Source organism: Phoxinus phoxinus (assembly GCF_949152265.1).
Source record: "Phoxinus phoxinus genome assembly, chromosome: 19".
In the NCBI taxonomy this organism is placed as follows: Eukaryota; Metazoa; Chordata; class Actinopteri; order Cypriniformes; family Leuciscidae; genus Phoxinus; species Phoxinus phoxinus.
Genome location: NC_136894.1, coordinates 8,872,048 through 8,892,320, shown reverse-complemented (window position 1 = coordinate 8,892,320; position 20,273 = coordinate 8,872,048). Strand labels below are relative to the sequence as shown.

The 20,273-nt window shown below is 37.5% G+C and overlaps 1 protein-coding gene across 5 annotated transcripts in view; it reads right to left on the bottom strand.

Moving 5' to 3' along the window:
- hpca (hippocalcin) overlaps positions 1 to 20,273 on the bottom strand; it is a 67,827-nt gene that overhangs the window by 15,445 nt on the left and 32,109 nt on the right. For all 5 annotated transcript variants that reach the window (XM_079590407.1, XM_079590403.1, XM_079590404.1 and 2 more), the window contains one exon: positions 2,209 to 2,353. In XM_079590407.1, coding sequence (XP_079446533.1) covers positions 2,209 to 2,304 — 96 coding nt within the window. In that variant the 5' untranslated portion in view covers positions 2,305 to 2,353. The remainder of the gene's footprint in view (positions 1 to 2,208; positions 2,354 to 20,273) is intronic.

Sequence of the window (20,273 nt, the reverse complement as noted above, 5' to 3'; positions counted from 1 at the left end):
CTCCTGGGAAGTTCCTACTCACAGGTTTGGAAATCATAATTGATTTCATGATGGGATTTCAAGTGTGATACTACAATAAACTAACTGGACAATTCGGTATTTTTTTCGTTTGTAAATTCTTAATAAAGACGGGAAGCATTTTAAGTGCATAATGGAAAGCAATGGATGCACATTAGTTGTGTAATTGTATAATCTGTATATTTTATCAATCGTGTGCCTCAGAAAGTGATTGGAAATATAGTTTGATTGCACAAGCCTGTCAGACCATAAACTCCACACTACACAAAATGCGTACAAACTAAATGTTAGTCATTCCTGACAGTACTTAAATGCACAAAAATGATCTGAGATTTTTCAGCCCCAGGGACTCCGTGGCTCATGATACATAGCTTACATTTACATACACATGCCCTTAACCTTAACCTTCTGGCACAGGGGGCAACCAACCCTGGGATACATATTTACTGTAAGTCATTTCACATGAACACCACTTATAGAGACATACACTAAATTATATATTTACCGGTAACAATCTTTTTGGGAAAGGGTTACTGTTTTCATGTTCAAATATGCATATGGATAAATACCATACACTTTTACAAAAAAAAAGTGCAAAAATGGTACCTTTAGGGAACTTTACCACTAATTTACCTTTATTTCATAGTATTACCTTAAGGGTAAATATTACTATTCCAAGGTACTAATATGCACATTTTAGGGTAAATAAGGTTCAAAGTTCCTATAAGTGTACTGCTCCAGTGACAACTTGCACTTTTTGTTTCTTTACCTAAGATAATATTCCCATTAACAAAGTCCAATAATTTACCCTCCATGTAGAGTAAACGGTGTATGGAACCAAAGTCACACACTGCAAAAATGATTTTCCTTAGTTTTTGTTTGTCTTGTTCTCCAGTACAAATATCTAAACATTCTTAAATCAAGATACATTTACTTGAGAAGCAAAATGATTTAAGATATTAAGTTTAGTTTTCTGCATTTTTTTTTCAAAGTTTAGTGAGTTAATGCATAAAACAACAAATAATATTCGTCAATGGAGTCATAAAATAAACTTAATTCAAAGGGGAAACTAATCAAAATAATGTTTTTTTCTTACCCCATTGGCAGATATTTTTTTCTTGGGTTACACATAAACTCACTTAAATCTGACTTAATGGTAACACTTTATAATAATGTATCATTGGTTAACATTAGTTAAAGATGTAATATGCAGGTTTTTTTAGCTTAACTGAACAGCTTTGGAGTCATTGGAATGGTATTATTACTTTTTTCGGGTTGAATGGTGGTCGTCTCGCACCCCCCTATTGCCTGTGAGCGGAAAAACCACCCTTGCAACTTTGGGCCGGCGGACCGCTGGCTGCAGCGTCAGGAAGTATCGCGTGATATCAGGTCTCGTGATGTAACAAATTGCTTTATGGCAAAAAAATCTGCTAAAATTCTGTCATTATTGCGCTCCCTCACACTGTTCGAACCCGGATGAAGAAGACGTTTTAAAGAATGTCCCGTCTACTTTGACGTCGTTGATCCACTAGCCTCTGGTATCTGAGAGTCACCAACGAGTTTTTCGACAGTGTTGTCAAATATCTATTCCGAAGCTGTCGGGGGAGCTCTATAGAGAAACCTGCGAGCAAAAAGCGAGAATACAGCGAAGAAATTACCAAAACTCCATAGCCCTGCTTTAACTATAATTATCAAATAATCAATGAACAGCTGGATTTTAATTAACAAAGAATAATAAATACTGTAATAAATGTATTGGTCATTAATAGTTCATGTTATTTAATACATTAACTAATGTTAACAAATGAGACCTTATTGTACAGTGTTACCGACTTAATATCTTTAAGAATGTTTAGACATTTGTACTGGAAAACAAAAAATATTTTTTTTTTTGCAGTGCACTTAATTTATTAACGTCACTGCATCAGATAACACAACACAAAATAAATATGTCAAGCAAAAAAACTAAATACATAAAAAATAATAATCCCTTTAAATTATAAAACAAATACACGTTCAACATGTATCAGAAAAGTGCAATTATTTCGGAGAAATAATCTAGCATCATTTGTTTCCATGATGGCGCTTGGTTTGATTTTGTTTCTTATTCAATGAACTTCATACATTTTGTGTGGCTTAAGTGCCTAGATACTTTTAGGGGCCCCTGTGCATATTTCAAGATGTTCTGACCTTGTACCACTCCTGCAGCTCGTGGTCAGTGAACTCCGTGTTCTCCCTCAGGTCCTGTAGCATCTCGGGCCTGAGTTTGCTGTTCTGTTTCCCCATAATGATACGTCTCTGTGCGCAGTGACAACACCGAGGCCCCGGGTCAGACCTGTCGACAAAAATGATATGAGGGTCAATGAGGTGATACCTGAAAACATTTTAGAGTAGATTACGAGTTCAAGTGATAATAAGAAGGAGTCTTAGTTACGAGGCCAAGGGTCAAGTGATTAGAGGCCGTCATGGTATTGTGAACATGAAATTTAAGCTCATTAAAAACCACAAGCTTCTTCCAAATCCTAACGTGTGTTTGAACTCTCTTGCTCTGGTGTGACACCCATCAGAGCTCAGTGAACTCTAATGTCTCCCCTGACATTACATGGATAATTAGAGCCAATGTGTGAGAGTGTGTGTTCCTATATGTGTGTGTGTATGAACATGTGTTCCTGTATGTGTGTGTATGAACATATCCATTAGTGAAGTAATAACACCCTTCTGAGCTGACTCATTCTCACATCCTGGGTACAAAAAGTGCTCGGATAAAAATACATAAAAATCCGTATGCAGCCAATAAACGCTGCAAAAGGAAATGTACAAATTAATCGGTCCGAATGTGAGGTAGAAAAACAGCCGTTCTCTCAGGATGTTTTGAGCGCACAGTTAGCAACCTGCGCTAATTAATAACAGAGTCGCCCACAATTACTGCGAGATGGGCAGCGATCCGAGGCCAAGCCGTGCACCGCCACAAAAACACTGGAGGAGGATCAGTGCACACAAACAAGAGTTTCCCAGATATTTGAAAGCATCCAGCACTGAGCACTAGGCACATTTATCTCAAACGCTATAGGGATCCGTGTGAGCTCAATGAAGAAAGATTATCTGACAGTAGAAGCAAAAGCCTGGTTTGAGTTTAAGCTAAATTACCTTACATAAGCATTGAGAAAAAGAACATCCTCCAAACTGTATCACTTTCAGGGATGCTAATTTTTTGCACGATTACGGATGATAGCAGCCTGTCTGATTTGATTTTCTACCCCATGCTGAGTGTGTGTATTCTCGGGAGAGAAATAAACCCCAGCGGAGAGAGATCAGATGAGGAAAACCTAATTTAAAGCTACTTTTTTAGCTCTGTATTAAACATGATCTGGGGGGAGGAGACATCGTTTTATGAATCAACACAGATCAGGTTTAGATTAGTCCAGGGGCGTGGCTAGGGGTGGGTCTGCAATAAAAACAGCCAATAAAAAATTTGATTTGCTTGCACATTTTTTTTTGCTTTTTTAAAACTCTTGTATTTATAAGAGGCATGCACAACATTTAAAGAAAATCTAGTCATTATTTACCATCACGTTGTTCCAAACCTGACTTAATTTATTCTACGTAACACAAAAGAAGATATTTTGTCAGAATGCGCTTTTGTCAATGTTTTGCTGTTGTTCATTTATTTTGGGCACCATTGACTTCCATTGTATGCCAAAAGCAGTTCTTCAAAATATCTTGTTTTGTGTTCCACAGAAGTAAGTTTTACAGTAGGTTTATGACAACAACATGAGGGTGAGTAAATGATGAGATAATTTTCATTTTTGGGTGAAATATAAAATAAAAGCATGATGGTTTAACATTTGTAAATGAACAAATGAAATAACTAAAACTAAATAATTATAAATTCTGTAAAATAAAAGTATTATTTTTCAGTGAAATATTACAATAGTTATCATAGTTATTATTATTTATTTATTTATTATTATTATAACAAAACAAATATGTGACCAAATTCTGCAGTCCTACAAACAAACACAAGAAAAATTGTTGAAATAAATGTTTAAATTTTTAAAAGGGTTTTCCCTAAATCGTGCAGCCCTAATTTAGATGATAGTGTTCATACATACAGTCATGGCCAAAATTGTTGGCACCCCTGGTAAATATGATCAAAACTGGCTGTAAAAAATAAATCTGCATTGTTTATCCTTTTGATCTTTAATTCAAAAAATTGCCAAAATTCTAACATCTAAGACATCTTGTTCAGATACATGGCATCATGGATTGGATCAAATACCAACAGATAAAAAATCAAAACCTAACAGCCGGGGCTAGAAATCTTATAACGGGCCATGTTTGGATATTCCAACACGACAGTGATCCAAAAACAAATATCAAAATCAAAACAAAAATGGGTCACTGAGCACAAAACCAAGATCTGCAATGGCCATCCCAGTCCCTGGCCTGAACCCTATAGAAAATGAGTGGGCTGAACTGAAGAGAAGAAGCACCAACATGGATCTGGGAATCTGAAGGATCTGGAGAGATTCTGTGAGGAAGAATGGTCTCTGATCTCTTGTCAGGTGTTCTCCAAACTCATCAGGCATTATAGGAGAAAACTCAGAGCTGTTATCTTGGCAAAAGGAGGTTGCAAAAAGTATTTAATAAAAGGGTGCCAATAATTGTGGCCAACGTGTTTTGGAGAAAAACATTTATTTCATAATGTGATTTAGCCCCACTTTCAATTCTCTTGCTTCAATGAAAGGTTAGAATTTTGCCAATTTTTTGAATGAAAGATCAAAAGGATAAACAATGCAGATTTATTTTTTACAGCCAGTTTTGATCATATTTACCAGGGGTGCCAACAATTTTGGCCATGACTGTATAAAATGTGTCATTCCTTACAAAATCCTTGCTACTAGTTTTGTCAACCATCCACCCATCCCCCCCGTCAGGCTCTCTGAGGTTCAAAACGTCTTTAACCTCAGCCTAGTCCTGTGATTATATGTCCCAAACACTTTATGCTTATAACTAGAGGCTGATCTCCAGACTTAGCCATTTAGGGTTGATGCTACAGCAAATGATTTAGCACAGAGATCACAACAAGGCCAACGAGGGAGTGGGGGGGGGGGGGGGGGGGGATGTGGTTGAGAGAAAAAAATAACAACAATGGCAAGAATGCAGAGCAGGAGCAGCTTACACTGGCGGGTGGCCCAGTGATGATGAAAGAGCATCACCGCCAAGTGTTGGTGTTGGACTGACCAGCAGATGCGCAAATGGCTCTGTGTTTTCATTATACCGTCTGCTTTTGTGCCTTGACCAGCCCTGTGGACATTTGCCGGATTTCTACAGAATTCGCGCTCTATGTTGCCCTTCTACAAGAACCAGAAAATAGAGAGACAATGTAAAACTGAAACTGCAGGACGAAGTAATTATGTCTGCATCTGCGGCTGGAAAAACTCCAACTGGCTAGCAGTGCAATGTCAAGTGACATGTCTCTCTATGCGTAGCAGACACCTTGCTGATATACTGAAAGGAGTGCCGTTCCCCAGGGCTTGAATGTCATCACTCACACTGAGATTTGTCACGTTAGTTTTAGCACTCTACACTCATTAGACTTTATAAAAGAAGGCTGAACCGATCCTGGTTAAAAGAAGAAGAAAAAAAAGTAGCTCCAGCCAAGACGAATGGAACAAAAGACATCTGGAGGAAGGCGAGGGCAATATACTGTCTAAAGAATGTAGTGACTTCATCCACTTACATTTTCTCACACTGTCCCATGGCCAATTCCAATGGGGAAATCACAAGTGAGATCTTTTAAATATCTTGTTTCTCCAAGAAAGGAGATTAAATATCCTACAGTATATCCTTTTCTCCTATGAAAAACCCCTCATAGTCTCCTCTATGGTTTTCAACAAACTGATTAGGCAAGATACCAAAGTCTAAACTTAGATTTCAATACATACTATCTTTTATGCGATACACAATCTTATTACCGGTATAGCATATAATGTTCAAAAGTTTGGGGTCTGTATGACTTTTTAATGTTTTTGTAAAAATGTCACCAATCTATCAAAAAGGCCCCAATCCATCAAAAGTACAGCAATAACAGCAATATTGAGAAATATTATAACAATTTAAAAGAGTTGTTTTCTATTTTAATATTAAAATGTAATTTATTCCTGTGATGGCAAAGCTGAATTTTCAGCATCATTACGCCAGTCTTTAGTGTCACATGATCCTTCAGAAATCATTCTAATATGCTGATTTGCTGCTCAAGAGACAGTTGTGGTGATTAATCTATTTTTTGAGGAAACCGTGATACATTTTTCATTTTCATTCAGAGTACCAACATGCAAGGGCATGAAGAAAGTAAATGGAACCATTTCATGTGGACTTTAAGCCTCCTGAGTTATGAACGAGCAACCTCTGAGCAATAAAATGTTCACCTGGTAAAGCCAGCAAATACAAAAGTGCACAAAAACAAAAATTACATACAGAGCTTATTTATGAGTGGGACAAGTGCTCTTGAAAACCCCCGATGACAGCAAATACAAAAAAGTCAGATGTGCCGAAGCACGCTCACGCACAACCTCAAACAGAATTTCTCCTTTTCTTGGTCTTTGCAGTTTCTCTTGTTCCTCCCTCTGGATGTTTGAGCTTAAGGGGTAATCCTCTCTATCTCCACAGTGTCCCACATGTGTTAGTGGTTGTTCTGACTGTTAAAATCCAGGACAGCCTTCCCACCCCGTCCTGCAGACAGCTGTTCCTCTCCTCTATGTGGGTCAGCAACATCTGGACTGCTAATCCAGCTGTAGGGATGGATGAATGAAGAAGAGTAATGAAGGGAAATGCTGTGAAAACTCACCAAGGACTGCACTGTTTGTTTTGCGTTTACACAATGCTGCATCCGCACCACAAGGTGTCACTATAGCGCCAACTGCAGTATCATTCAGCACAACATAAACAAAAAAATCTTTAAGCACAGTCATAAGTAGGCATGTTTGCGCTGACAAGAAAGACTGTTGCATTTGTTGCCTGTTTAAACCAGTTTGCGGGAGGTTAGTGTATACCACATTCAAAAGTGCCACAACTGTTCAATGAAATCGCCCCAGAGTTGTTGTTGTTGTTGTTGTTGTGTGGGAAAGCCTGAGGGCTGAGGAGGCTGAATATCTGAAACACAAGAGCCTCATTAAAATCCCTGCCAGCAAGAGAGTGGAGAGTGAATGAGCCACTGCACACCAGTGAAATAAAAGTGTAAGGCCGAAAGGAGAAAAGAGGAATGAAGGGAGGGAGTTAGAGAGTGCATCAGAGGAGGGGAGAAAGAGCCAAAAGATGAATCTCACAACAAGAGTATCTTATTCCTGCATCTATAAAAAGGCAGAGGAAAGAGGATGACCGAATTGATTTTTTTCCCCACTCCTGTGTTTCTATCTCTCATCCATTTATGAGAAACAGAGGTAATCAGAGAATCAATCTAACCCGACAAGTGACTTTTGATCTCTCCAAATCAGCCGCCATCTCTTTCTCTGCCTCTTCCTTTTTAATCCGCCAGCTCTATCCTTCATTTCGTGTGCTTAAGACCCTTTTAATTCCTCTAAAGTTGAATTCTAATTGCGCAATATTTCCATGAACAATCTCCCTTTCATATTCTCTCCCTTTTTTTCCCCCAACCCCTATTGAGTTGTCTCTGTAGGCAGCATTTTAAGAAATCATAGGTACCCACCCAGCTGTTCTAGAAAGAAGATACCGTAATTAAGCTGCCTTTTAATATACCACCATTTTGGGATGTATCCCTGGTGGGAAAGGCAATCCCATAATGCATTGTGTAAAGCTAAAAAAAATAAATAAATCAAGGCTATCAATTGATTAACAGTTTTAATCAAATTAATAGCATGCTACATACACCATTTCAATATTTGCTGAGAAAAAACCCTCAATTAAGATAAATTAAAAGAGATTAAAAGACATTAAAAAAGATGATCAAAATAATAGAATGCATTATAACGTAGCTTTAGAAGTCTATATACTGTTTGTTTAATTTCCATTTCATTGCACAAGTCTATTACTAGCTCATAGTACAAGCTACATTGAGTTTGTCAGTCTGTTCAAGGGGGACTTTTATATAAGCCTTAATAAATTAACGTTAAAGAACAAACCAAGGAAAAGTATGGATAAAGTAAGAAAAGTGTTGATTATAAATATATTTTATTCAACAATAAAACTATCCATTTAAAATAGCACAATATAATTTAAAACTGTCTAATTTAAAATATTTGTGGATGCTGTGTATTTTTAACGTGATTTTTCTCTCCAAACAAGTTAAGCGCAAACCCAGCGTCGTAGCCAATTCTAAACATATGCTGATTGCCGACATACAGTAATGCGGAAACAAATACTAATCCCGGTAACACTTTATTTTGATGTTCACTTTTGAACGTGCTGTTAAGTAACTTTGCAACTTTATATCAACTAACTATCATTAGTATTAGTAGACGGTCTGCTGAAAATCTGCTAACTCTTTATTGTGATGCTCCCCCAACATATATTCTACTGACTATAAGTAATTTTGCAACTACATGACAACCTAATCTAACCCTAACAGTCTACTAATACTCTACTTAAACTCTGAGAGTTAGTAGACATGTAGGTGCAACGTTACTTATAGTCAACAGAATGTGTTAAAGGGACCATCAAAATAAAGTAAAACCCCAAACCCCAACCCTATAACCTATAGCATTGGTAGCATATCGTGATAGATAGCATTCTGTTTGTCACAATTAAATCCATCAAATTTTTTCCTGAGCTCTGAACTGAATCCATGAAATCTTAACTGTTCTTGATAGGAAACTGCATCGAGTTGCCCAATGAAATCGGCTGTGGAATAGGATTCATACTTAACTTGTGTGGAAAAATAATCATGCATGTTTTTATGCTTATAGAGAAGAGCACTGTTAGCTTAGTAACACGATAATGCCAAAGTCTATGTGTGTGGCTATAAGAGTTTCTGCCTTTGTGTTCCAAATTCAGTCACTTCTGAGGTTTTCTGATGGATATCTACTTTCTTAGAAGGCAGCTGCTTATGTAGGCAGTAGACAGAGAGACATTTTCTCTTTTTTTCAGTCTTTTCCTCCTTTCAGCAGTAAAGAGAGAAATTACAACCTGTTTTTGCACCATGTACACAAAATGAATTCTTGTGCTGACATTTTGATGACATACAAGAACACCTATGAGTCTGTCTATAAAGACAGACCTTCTCCTTAAAAACACGATGCTGAAATCCCCAATCCATCAAAATGTGAAGATTACAGAGGCTAAAGGGTGCCTGCCAATCTCATTCCTCAAGTGTACAACAACAACACGGTAAATCGCTATATCTAAACGCAGATTTCAAATCACGGTTTAGCTACTGAACAATCCTGTGGAGTTACATTGGTGACTGAAAAGACTTTAAAGCCATTTCTAAGTTGTTTGGTTTAACATTTGAGCCTAATATTACACAGCAGCACTTGGTTCATCCAGCTGTTAGGTATGGGTTTAATGAAGACAGTAGGGGTCGAGCCCTGACCTGAATCAATGAATCTAATTCACATTACTCAAGAGAGAGGGAGGGGCTAGAGGACATAATAACAAGAACAGATAGAGAGAAAGAGTGAGAGAGAGAGGGAGCGAGAGGAAGATGGAGAAAGGACGCTAATGAAGGAGGTAAAAATAAGAATGAGGCTGTGTCCTCGGTGAGTGAGGTCCCTTCAGTCAGCTCACATTGTAGACATCATTTCATACCTCTTGCAAACAGGGACTTCAGCGGATCTCAGCTGGCTGGGAGCGGATAGAGAGATGCTTGGCCTTTTTACCATTTTTTTCTTTTTTCTTTTTTGATGGGACAGTAGAGAGAGGACAGGAAATTATGAGGAGAAGAGGGGAGAATGTATCAGGAAATGACGCAAACCGCTGTTGTGCCAAATCCAAGTCTCTGTCATAATCCCTGCCTCCTCGAATGGAAGATTCCAAGGGAATATTTTTGAGTATTTGGTGCCTGAATGTTGCTTGTTACTGGTGTTTGCCAAGCCCTAGTAACCACACAGAACACCCTTCCAACTGTACAGCAACACACTAAAAACCACCCCGAACACCTTGGCAACAGCTTATCAAATAAAAAACACTCAGATTATTAGCAACAACATAGTAATGCCCTGGAAACCACGCAGAACATCTTGGAAACTGTATAGCATCACACTGAAAACACTTAATACACCTTGTCAACAGCATAGCAACACATTGGAAACCACAAAGAACCCCCTAGTAACTTTATAGCAGCACAATAATAACACTCTGACAAAATTTGGCAACAGCATAGTAGTTCCCTGGCAACCATGCATAACACCCTTGCAACTGTATAGCAATGCACTAAAAACCACTCAAAAGAACTTGGCAACAGCAGAGCAACTCCCTGGCAACTATGCAGAACCCCCCAGCAACTTTAAAGCAATGCACTAAAACCAAACCTTAGCATAGCAACACCTTGGCAACCGACCAGGAACACCCTAGGATTGTGGTGACTCATTTTGCATCGTCAAGCATCACTCCCATTTTCATAAAATTCTAATTAAATTATGTGTATTATTTTCAATAATTAAACGGCCCCGGAGTCAGTTATTCCGCTTATACTGCGGTTACCACATTTCAAAACATTGTTCAGATTATGTATTTCAAGACATCTGTCAGGTTTTTGTCCTTAAAACGCTTGTGTGTTGGACTAATTTCTTACGCATCTCATCCAAAGCCTCTACAGCTAGAAACTGATGCTTCAGCAACTGATAGCAGACTATTGCAGTTATTAATGCAGTTATTAGAGAGAGATAGAGAGAGAGAGAGAGAGAGAGAGAGAGATTAAGCGTATGTGAGTCTCAACTAATAGCGAAACTGTAAGTTTATCTTCTCCAAGAACAACGCCGTTACTACTTCGCTAGTAAGACATGTCTTGTAGCTTTTAACTTGCTAGAGCAGCGCTGACAACCCGTTTCTATGCGAGTGTGTGTCCGTACAGTATATGTGTGCGTTTGAATGGGAGAGAGAGCAGGAAAAAGTGTATAAAAGTATATAAAAACATGGAAATAATTTGTCGTTTTTATCCTATTGTTTACTATACGTATTTGCTTTGTCAGTGTCGTTGTGGGTTTCGGTTATTTTGCTGTTGTAGTCTGTAAGGACCTTTGAAATAATTTGGCAAAGTGATAAGGAACTGTAATGTGGTCAAGACCTGTAATGTAATGCGTTTCCCTGAAAATAATTGCACACATTATAACGTTCGTCAACTACCGTAATCAGACTCAAGCATTCAGCAGCCCCGTAGTAGAAATCACATCATATAACCGAAACTCCAAACAATCAAATTCAACAAACTTTATGCATTTAAGCTAGCTCAGGGTTTGTAAGCTAACCACAACACAACACAACACAACACAACACTTTTAATCATGACTATTAATGGGGGTCACACAGGAATCACACACTTATCTCTCCGTCTGATTACAGGGTCATATGATGGCATGAGCATTATAGATATTACTCTGAGAGAGAGAGAGAGAGAGAGAGAGAGAGAGAGAGAGAGAGAGAGAGAGAGAGAGAGAGAGAGAGAGAGAGAGAGAGAGAGAGAAAGAGAGAAAGAGAGAAAGAGAAAAGAGATTATATGTGAGAAAAACATGGCATCAGCAGACAGATGGACACACGCGCTATGAGCATCTCTCCCAGAGTATGACCTACACTTCCATTAACAAGCTTTCTGACACATCGGTGGTAGTGTGCCGTTATTACACTATCCCTTCTCAACCCTCACAAGAGATGCATAAAGAAAGTCTCGTCATCCATGGAAGCATACTGTAGGCAGATCACTTGATCATAGTAAACAAAAGAGACTTGGACCTGCTCTGAGAGTGTAAGCCTGATAATCACCGGAGACCGGATGACCCCTGTGACCTGTCCGTGAGTGCATGTGTTTGTGTCCACACGTGCATGTGTATGTGTTGTAAGTCATAAGCTGGATAGAGTTGCAGATGGTGCTGAAAGAGAATAACTGCTCATATGTTGTTTATTGTTTCAAGAACAATAATTTGGTTAGACTGGCTCCAGTAGGAATCCAGTCCATTTCATACAGTGACTGAGGGTTATTTTGTTTAACAAAAGACAATATAGACGGGCCTCTAATGAATTGCTTTCTATCAGTGACTTGATGAGTAAGTTGTGTGGGAACATACAGAATACAAGCCTCTCTCTAGATTTAGCAAAAATCAGTGCCACTATGCTAGGGTATCAGCATAGGGTACCGTGTGATTGTCAGGGCCTTTTCTACGCAGTTGCTAAGGTGTTCAGAGTGTTTTTCGCACATTTTTATGCATTTGCAAATGGTTTTTTTTTGTGGTAGGTGCAGTGCTGCACGATTTGGTGAACATTTTAAATTACGATTTTTATGATAAAAGTTGTGATCGCAATTTAAAATGTTATAAAAAAAAAAAAAAGCACCAGGTTGCTGTGCCTGTTTGTAGGGCTACATAATTTGCCCGATATTTTTTGTAATTATGCATCAATATGACTACAAAATAATACTAATACTAATAATAAAATAAACATTTGTCATATTGTTATTAAATTAAAATGAGAAATAAAATAAGAGATTTCACTTTTGTAGTATTTTACTGTAAAATAAAAAAAATAGTATTTAAGAAAAATATAATAATAAATTTACTTTACAGTTCAACTGTAAAATGACAACAAAAATAATTATGTCTGTCTTAGTTTCTTCGTTTTCCATTAAGCTTTTATTTGGGCGGAAAACTGAAAGAAACATTCCTTTTTTGTTGAAAACACATTTATAAACACTTCTCACCACAAATGGGAAGATGGTTGGTGAATGTTGCGTTCCCAAATGCACATTATAAGCGACCCAAACTCAGATGCAGAGATAAGTTTGTGTGGAGCAGCATTTACTGTGAATTGAGCCACTCCGAGGGCACGTTTACACAACAACGATGTACTAAAAACAGATTTTCATCGCATTTTTCGCGTACAGATGACAATATTGTCAAAGCAATCCCCGTTGCCACAGATCAGTGAAAAAAAAGATTAAAAACGCTGCATTATCCATGCCAGGCCATTATCCATATGAGGGTGTTCAGAAACACTACGCACTTATAGACTGAACATGTAATACGCATGCGCATGACGTCACCGTTTTCACATATTCATGTTTTTGTAGTTTACACGGAGACATTAACTGTATCGTTTTCAAAAACTTGCACTTTTAAAACCCGTTTTCAAAAGTTAGCATTTTCAGGCCGCCGCTGTCGTCGTGTAAATAAACAGCCAAACCGCAAAAATAGGTTCCAGTTTTGAGTTGAAAATGGTGTTGTGTAAACGGCCCCTGAGACCCTGCAAACACTGATCATGAACACAGTGCTGTGCTTCACAAAGAAACACGCAGTGCACATACAGTATGTATTTAATTAAATCACAGCCATTGCAATTTGATAAGTTTTTTTATTTAATAAATAATCTTGCAGCTTGAATAGCTGTTTACTACAGTATGCTGTGTGGTAACTTTCTTACAGGTGTCTGCGATGAATGTCTATGAATGTCATACAAGTTTGGGACGACATTGTACAGTGCAGTAGTGATGCTTGTCTTAGTAAGCGCCACTACATTGTGAAGGAAAACCCTCTCACTGTTGTAAACACCTCCAGTTATCAAGTCGTTTGGCCTGAGCCAGATGACATTGAGATGGAGTGATTGAAAAGAGTGGCACATCGAGGTCAACCCCGAGCACGCCTCCTTAAAAAAACTCAGGCTTTTAGAAGCACTTATGGTTACAGTATGTGGGTCACAGAAAGGGACCAGCGGCCTTCATCCACATTGGCACAGCATCAGAGCGCAAGAGGACAGAACATAGCCATAACAGAAGGACACGCGCACAAAAGCACACAAAGACTTTTTCACATTCCACTTTAAATGAGCTAAGTGCTGCTTTGATTATTTGTAGCAGCATAACTTACTAATGTAACTGAGATCTATGACCTATGAAATCAAGATGCGAATGTATAAAACATTTAGGCTGGAGGGTTAACTAAAGCATTTCACAAACAAGGAACAGATGATGACGTTGAAAGGAAATAGACAGCCACCTTTTGGAAAGGAATGCTGTTTATATTCAGTTGTATACTCGTGCTAACTATCGGGTTAATTCATTGCACTGGTACTGGCATCAAATGGCATCCAGTTTAGTGAAATTAAAGTAGTAATGCACAATATATCAGTATCATACCGATTGATAACGGTATTAATTTAACGGTATTGGCCAATTGTATATTTAATTGTGCATGCTCATTTCCCGTATTTTTACATTGTATCACCTTTGCTGTCGTCAAATGCTCACTTAAATTCACAGTGAAATCAAAATCTATTCTTATTTTTTATGGAATATTGCACTATATTTATTATAAATGACTTTTCAATGCACATCTTTTTCCTTTTTTTTATTCATGTGCCCTCGTAATCTTTAATCAAAATAACATTTCCTCCTTGCGGAGACCTTCACTGTTGACGTGTTTACTGGCACGAGGACAGGGCAAACTGTCACTCACATGACATCACACAATAGCAAACCACAATGATCCAACCATCCAATCAATCCCTGATGGATAAAGTCCCGTCCTACATTTTTTCTTGTAAGAGAAGCTGTATCAGTCGGATACACTGTCTATCATAATAGGGAAGAAAAGACTATTGGAACTTCTGTTACAAATTTAATTTTTAAAAACACTATTAATTTAATAACACTGTAGAATATAATCTTTAGCAAATCTAAAAATGAATAGCCTACCGATTTTGATATATACGTTATAATGTTGTGAATGTGATGCCTAAATTCACTTGTAGGATCTAAAATGATTGATTGTTGATTTTCTTTATATTTAAATAAAGTAGTATGACATTTGAATATCTATTTAGCAATTATCTGCCATATCATGATTGTTATTATTTTTTTGCATTCAAACTTTAAACAGAACATTACAGTCTAACATATGTGAAAATGTAAGTCCTTACAGACTGAGTTGAAATTATTATTATTAAAGGATAATTCCGGTATTTAACACCTTGAGTCTATATTGTAGTTTGTTTTGGATGAACAAGAGTGGTGGACAACATTTTTTTGACAATGGTTCCTCTCTCGAGTTTTTGACTATAAAAGAATTGGCCATGGACCCATTTAACATTGGAGTCAATGGTCATGTCCGAAAATGTCATTAAAACAGCCAATAATGTTCGTTTACAAAACTGTTAAACTCACCGAGTGGTTAGTGGTGTTCGTTGATGATTATAAACAATATATCGTCGCAATATATGATTCCAATCCGTTTATTTTGCTATAGTGGAACTATTTTTTCAGACACTTCAACCATGTAACTTCCGCTCAATATTTGAATCTGAAGCGTTAGCACACTCCCGACCACTTGATGGCATTAACTGATGTTTATGTCTTGCGGGACACTCACGGTCACAGTCGAGTTCAACTTCATATTGCACTGGTCAGTGATCACGTCTTTCAATATGGTTAGAATTTGTGCGGTCAAAAACTGCGGTAAAGTTCCTAAAAAAATTATTGTTTATTTCGCTTACTCTCCCGGAGCACAGTTGCTCTGCTCGCTAGCCTTATGAGAAACGGAAGCGAGCAAAAAGACTACATCGACCAAATGTAAACAGCCCCCTTTCAGTTTCCGGTAGCGCATTTATATTAACGAGCACTCAGTCCTTCAACAGAATTCAATGGGATTTTACAAAATGACGAATAAAACACGACAGAAACTGTATTTCGCAACACTTTTTGTTTCTGGAACATCAACTAACATCACTAATCACTCGGTGAGTTGCACAGTTTTGAAAACTAATGTTTAAGGTTGTTTTAATGACATTTTCGGGCATTGACCATTGACTCCAATGTTAAATGGGTCCATGGCCAATTCTTTTATAGTCAAAAACTCGAGAGAGGAACCATTGTCAAAAAAAAATTGTCCACCACTCTTGTTCATCCAAAACAAACTACAATATAGACTCAAGGTGTTAAATACCGGAATTATCCTTTAATAATATTGATAATACAATAATACAAGCAAAAGTTTATTCTCAAAGAGTTATTCTCAGTCACTGTAATACATTTCTCGAATCATCCTCAACATTTGCAAACCAGTGCAAGTTATAATAGAAGCATATCAGTGTCATCTAAATTGCCATTGTAAATATAACAGTGTACTCTGTCAGTATTTTCAGGTGTAAACTATGGCTACAATTTTGATGACAATGATTGAAAATTCACAAAACAGCACTTTTCTGTATTTTTCTGTATATATTAATTTTAACGGTACAAATACAGACACAATACTGTATATGGGATATTGATGGCAAGAGACTGGACAGGATTCACAGTTATGCATTTACTGTTGGTCTGTCAACAAAGCACAGTACAATGTCATTGCGATATATAAAAGAAAAAGACAACTATATACACTACTGTATGTATACATGTGTATGTGTGTATATCTGTATAAAGTTAATTTACTATATACTGTAAAATGCAACTGTAAAAATGCTACTGTAACTGTATGAACCATTAGTTACAGTTGGTATACAGTTTTAGAGTACAGTGCACATTGTTGAAATACATACCCGTTCTGTCTACGAAATGCTTGAATGATTAAGGAGGCGTTTGTTCTCTCAACATTCGGCTACACCTTTTAACCCGCCTCAGTCATTATAAGGTCATAATTTGGTCCACAATAATAATGGGCCTTATCAGAAATGTGCCTATGTCCTTTGACTTATCTAACTCTTCCTCTGTTTTGCCTCTCTACCCTTCCACCACACATCCCTACTCCTCTTCTTCTTCCCGCCTCTTGACCTGTTTGTTTCCTTGTTCTTCTATTATAAGAAATTGTAACGCTGTGTTGTGCTCTGTCTAAATATGCTTTCAAATGGAAGATTAATGACATGAATCTCTGAGCTATTTTAGACTGGTTGGTCATTGGTTGATTTAATGCTTTACATTCCCCTTCATTAGTGAAATTTAAGATTTACCCGCACAATTCATCAATAAAAAAAAAAAGTCTAATAGAGTGTATAGAAAAAATACTTGACATTACTTATGCAATGAACTAATGGCTAGATGTTTTGTTTTTGAGAACGTGTGAGCAACATGACATTAGCAATTGATAATGTAGGAAACAGCAGACAACTGTACATGATCAACTGCATGAATGTACCAAAGCATTTGCAACTTGTTCAAAAGAATGAGAAATTGCTTTTATGATGTGCACAGGTGACTAGATGGTGTGGAGGATGAACAAGTACTTTAAAGAATTTCAGTTGTGATCTGAGAAATGCACCAGAGCGACTGAGTAAAAAAAAAACCCAAAAAAACCTGTCAGTGCATCTCTAAACGAAAGTCTTTTAAAGTAAAGTATTTTTCAAAACAAACATCAACCTTTTTGAGTTCACTTGAATACCTTTCATGCCGCAAGCAAAAGCCCAGATGGCAAAGCAGTGTTTAAAGACTGTGCAAAGGCATTCAGTTTCAAAGAATTCAAGAGCATTTGAGATTCATGAAAATTAATTCTCAGGGACTAATTAAGATTCGCCTCCTTAGAGTTTCCCGTTATAGATGTGGAATTCAATAGATAACAATAGGATCTCTTAAGAGCTTGTTGACCCGAGTCTTTAGCTTTATTACCTGTCACCTTATTGATGTGTACTTGGCAGTGGGTTTTACATAGCAATATAGAGCTTTATATGGAGTCTGCAAGTGCCAATACCAATCCTCTATTCATCTGCCACATACTCAGGCCAAAACATAATTCATTTCGTTACGTCGGGTCCCAGGCTGACTTTACTGTACAGTCTGTAAAGACAGCAAACGCGCACACACAAATACACACATGCAACACTGCAACAGGGCTCATAAAAGTCAGCTTATCTACTTCACTGTTCTGAAATACTGCACAGATGAGCAACCTCTTGACCTGAAATCTCTCTATGCATTTTAAAATTCAGATAAGATGTGCATTTGCTCTCAGCCGTAAAGTAAGCGCTGATCACGTTCAAATGGAAGACATGCTCAGACAGAAGCCACTGGAACTGAGAGAGAACCACACCTATTGTGCAGTTAGGACAATGACCACAGTTTGACTTACAGCCTTCTCAAAGTGGAATTGATGTGTAAGGGAGTGGGAAACAACAGAGAGGTTTAGCATTTGTCTAATGACCCCTCAGGCACAGGCAGTGACTAGTATGAATTACATTTCGTGCCATTGTTTTCCCAAAGGGTATAGAGTGTGTTATCTCTTGCAGAGTGCCCAAAAGCAACAAATGAATGCTAAATTATCGACAGCCACTGAAAGTAACCTGAGGACTTTTTTAAGCTTTAGCATACCTGCCAACATTTGGTTTTCAAAATCCGGGAGATTTGTGCGGTGGCATGGCGGGGCGACCGGGCGGGACTGTACTGTACACGACTGTACCGCGCGACTGTACTGTAAGTGTTAAGTGTATTATTTGCAATATAAATTAAAACATAACTTATTCATATTAATAATAATTTATTACTATTTCTTTATATTTAAAATTTGTAATTTCGTTACAACAACACATCACAGAAACACTGCACTGCAGTTTTTAACACTTTGGTAAAAACACATTTAACACTTTTAATAATTTGTCATCATTCCTTGAGCATCAATAACTTTCCACCGAAGCGAAGTTGAGGTGACAAACGGGTTGAACATTGTATATGCTGTGTGGATTGGGTGAAAAGGATGCGTTTCATACAAGATCTGGCAACTGGTCAACATTAGACAAACATATTTATAAAGGAGTTTGGGCCATGCAAATGATGGGAGTTTCCCGTGAGAAATAACAAACCGGGAGGGGTCCGGGGGATAGGGTAAAAAAAGGGGAGAAACCCGGGAAAAACGGGAGTGTTGGCAGGTATGGCTATAGAGATGTTAAAACTACAGTGAGCGTGGAAGGAAAGCATGTTGCCATGATAAAGATCCTTTAAAGTGAGTTTACTGCAAAAAAAAACAAAACCTCAAAACTGTTTCTACAGGCTGTCATGTAAACAATCAGTCAATTATTATACTGATCTATGTTTCATTGTGGACACAATACCTAAAACTTGATTCATTTTGAAGTCAGACAGAGTAATGGTGAATTAGGCCCTGTTTATACCTGGTAAGATGCATTTTGGTTGATCGGATCACAAGTAGATGAGGGATACCCGTTTACACCTGGTGTTTTAATCCATCTCTTTTGTCCACTTTTGTCCTGATTTCTTCGAGGGGAGGGTCTATGTTTGGGTAGGTATGCATCGATACCGATAACCGATAATTCTTTATATTTGAGAGCCGATAACCAATATAGCCGATAAATATAAATCCAATCAATTTTTGATAGCTTATATGACAGACTTGCGCTGCACATGTTGCACTTGACCGTATTTTCTTTTTTTTAAGGGATTTCAATCATATTTAATGCGATTCAAAACAATCATGGCAAACAGTGCACATCTGAAGTGTCCCAGACTCAGCTGAAGGAAATCATCCATTATTTATCGGGTCTAATATATCGGACAGATTTTCATATCGGGCCGATAACGACAATATTAAAAATGAACATCTATCGGCCGATAACGATATGGTGGCCGATATATCGTGCATTCCTATGGGTGGGTAAATGCATGAACTTTTCAGATCTTTCGATCTAATGGATGAAATTAGCTCGCAAACTTAAAATTTTAAGTTTAAATCCCGTTTGGTTAGCGCACTTCCCATAATTATCACGCACTGGATCAGTAGGCGGCCTCTTTTCTTCACTAAGAAAGCAAATCAGTCGCTCCGTGTGCGCTCTCTACTGATTATTCTGCTCCGTGTGTTTTCACTCCCCTCTGACACTACCCTCTCGTTCACTGATCCACTCCCTGCTATCTGCTCACATGCTCTGATGATAATAGATTTGTAGGACTACTTTATTTTAATAATTGGTCAAAAAATAATCCTGTTAAATCTGACTATCATAAAAAGTTATGTTGCATAGAACTGAATGAAGAATAATATATTGATATTATTTTAATAATTATTTTCTGTCCAATTTTTTTATGTTACGTGTTTATTTTTGTATTTTATTGACTTGTAGTTTTAAATTCAGATTCATTAAATTATTGTATTTAATTAAAA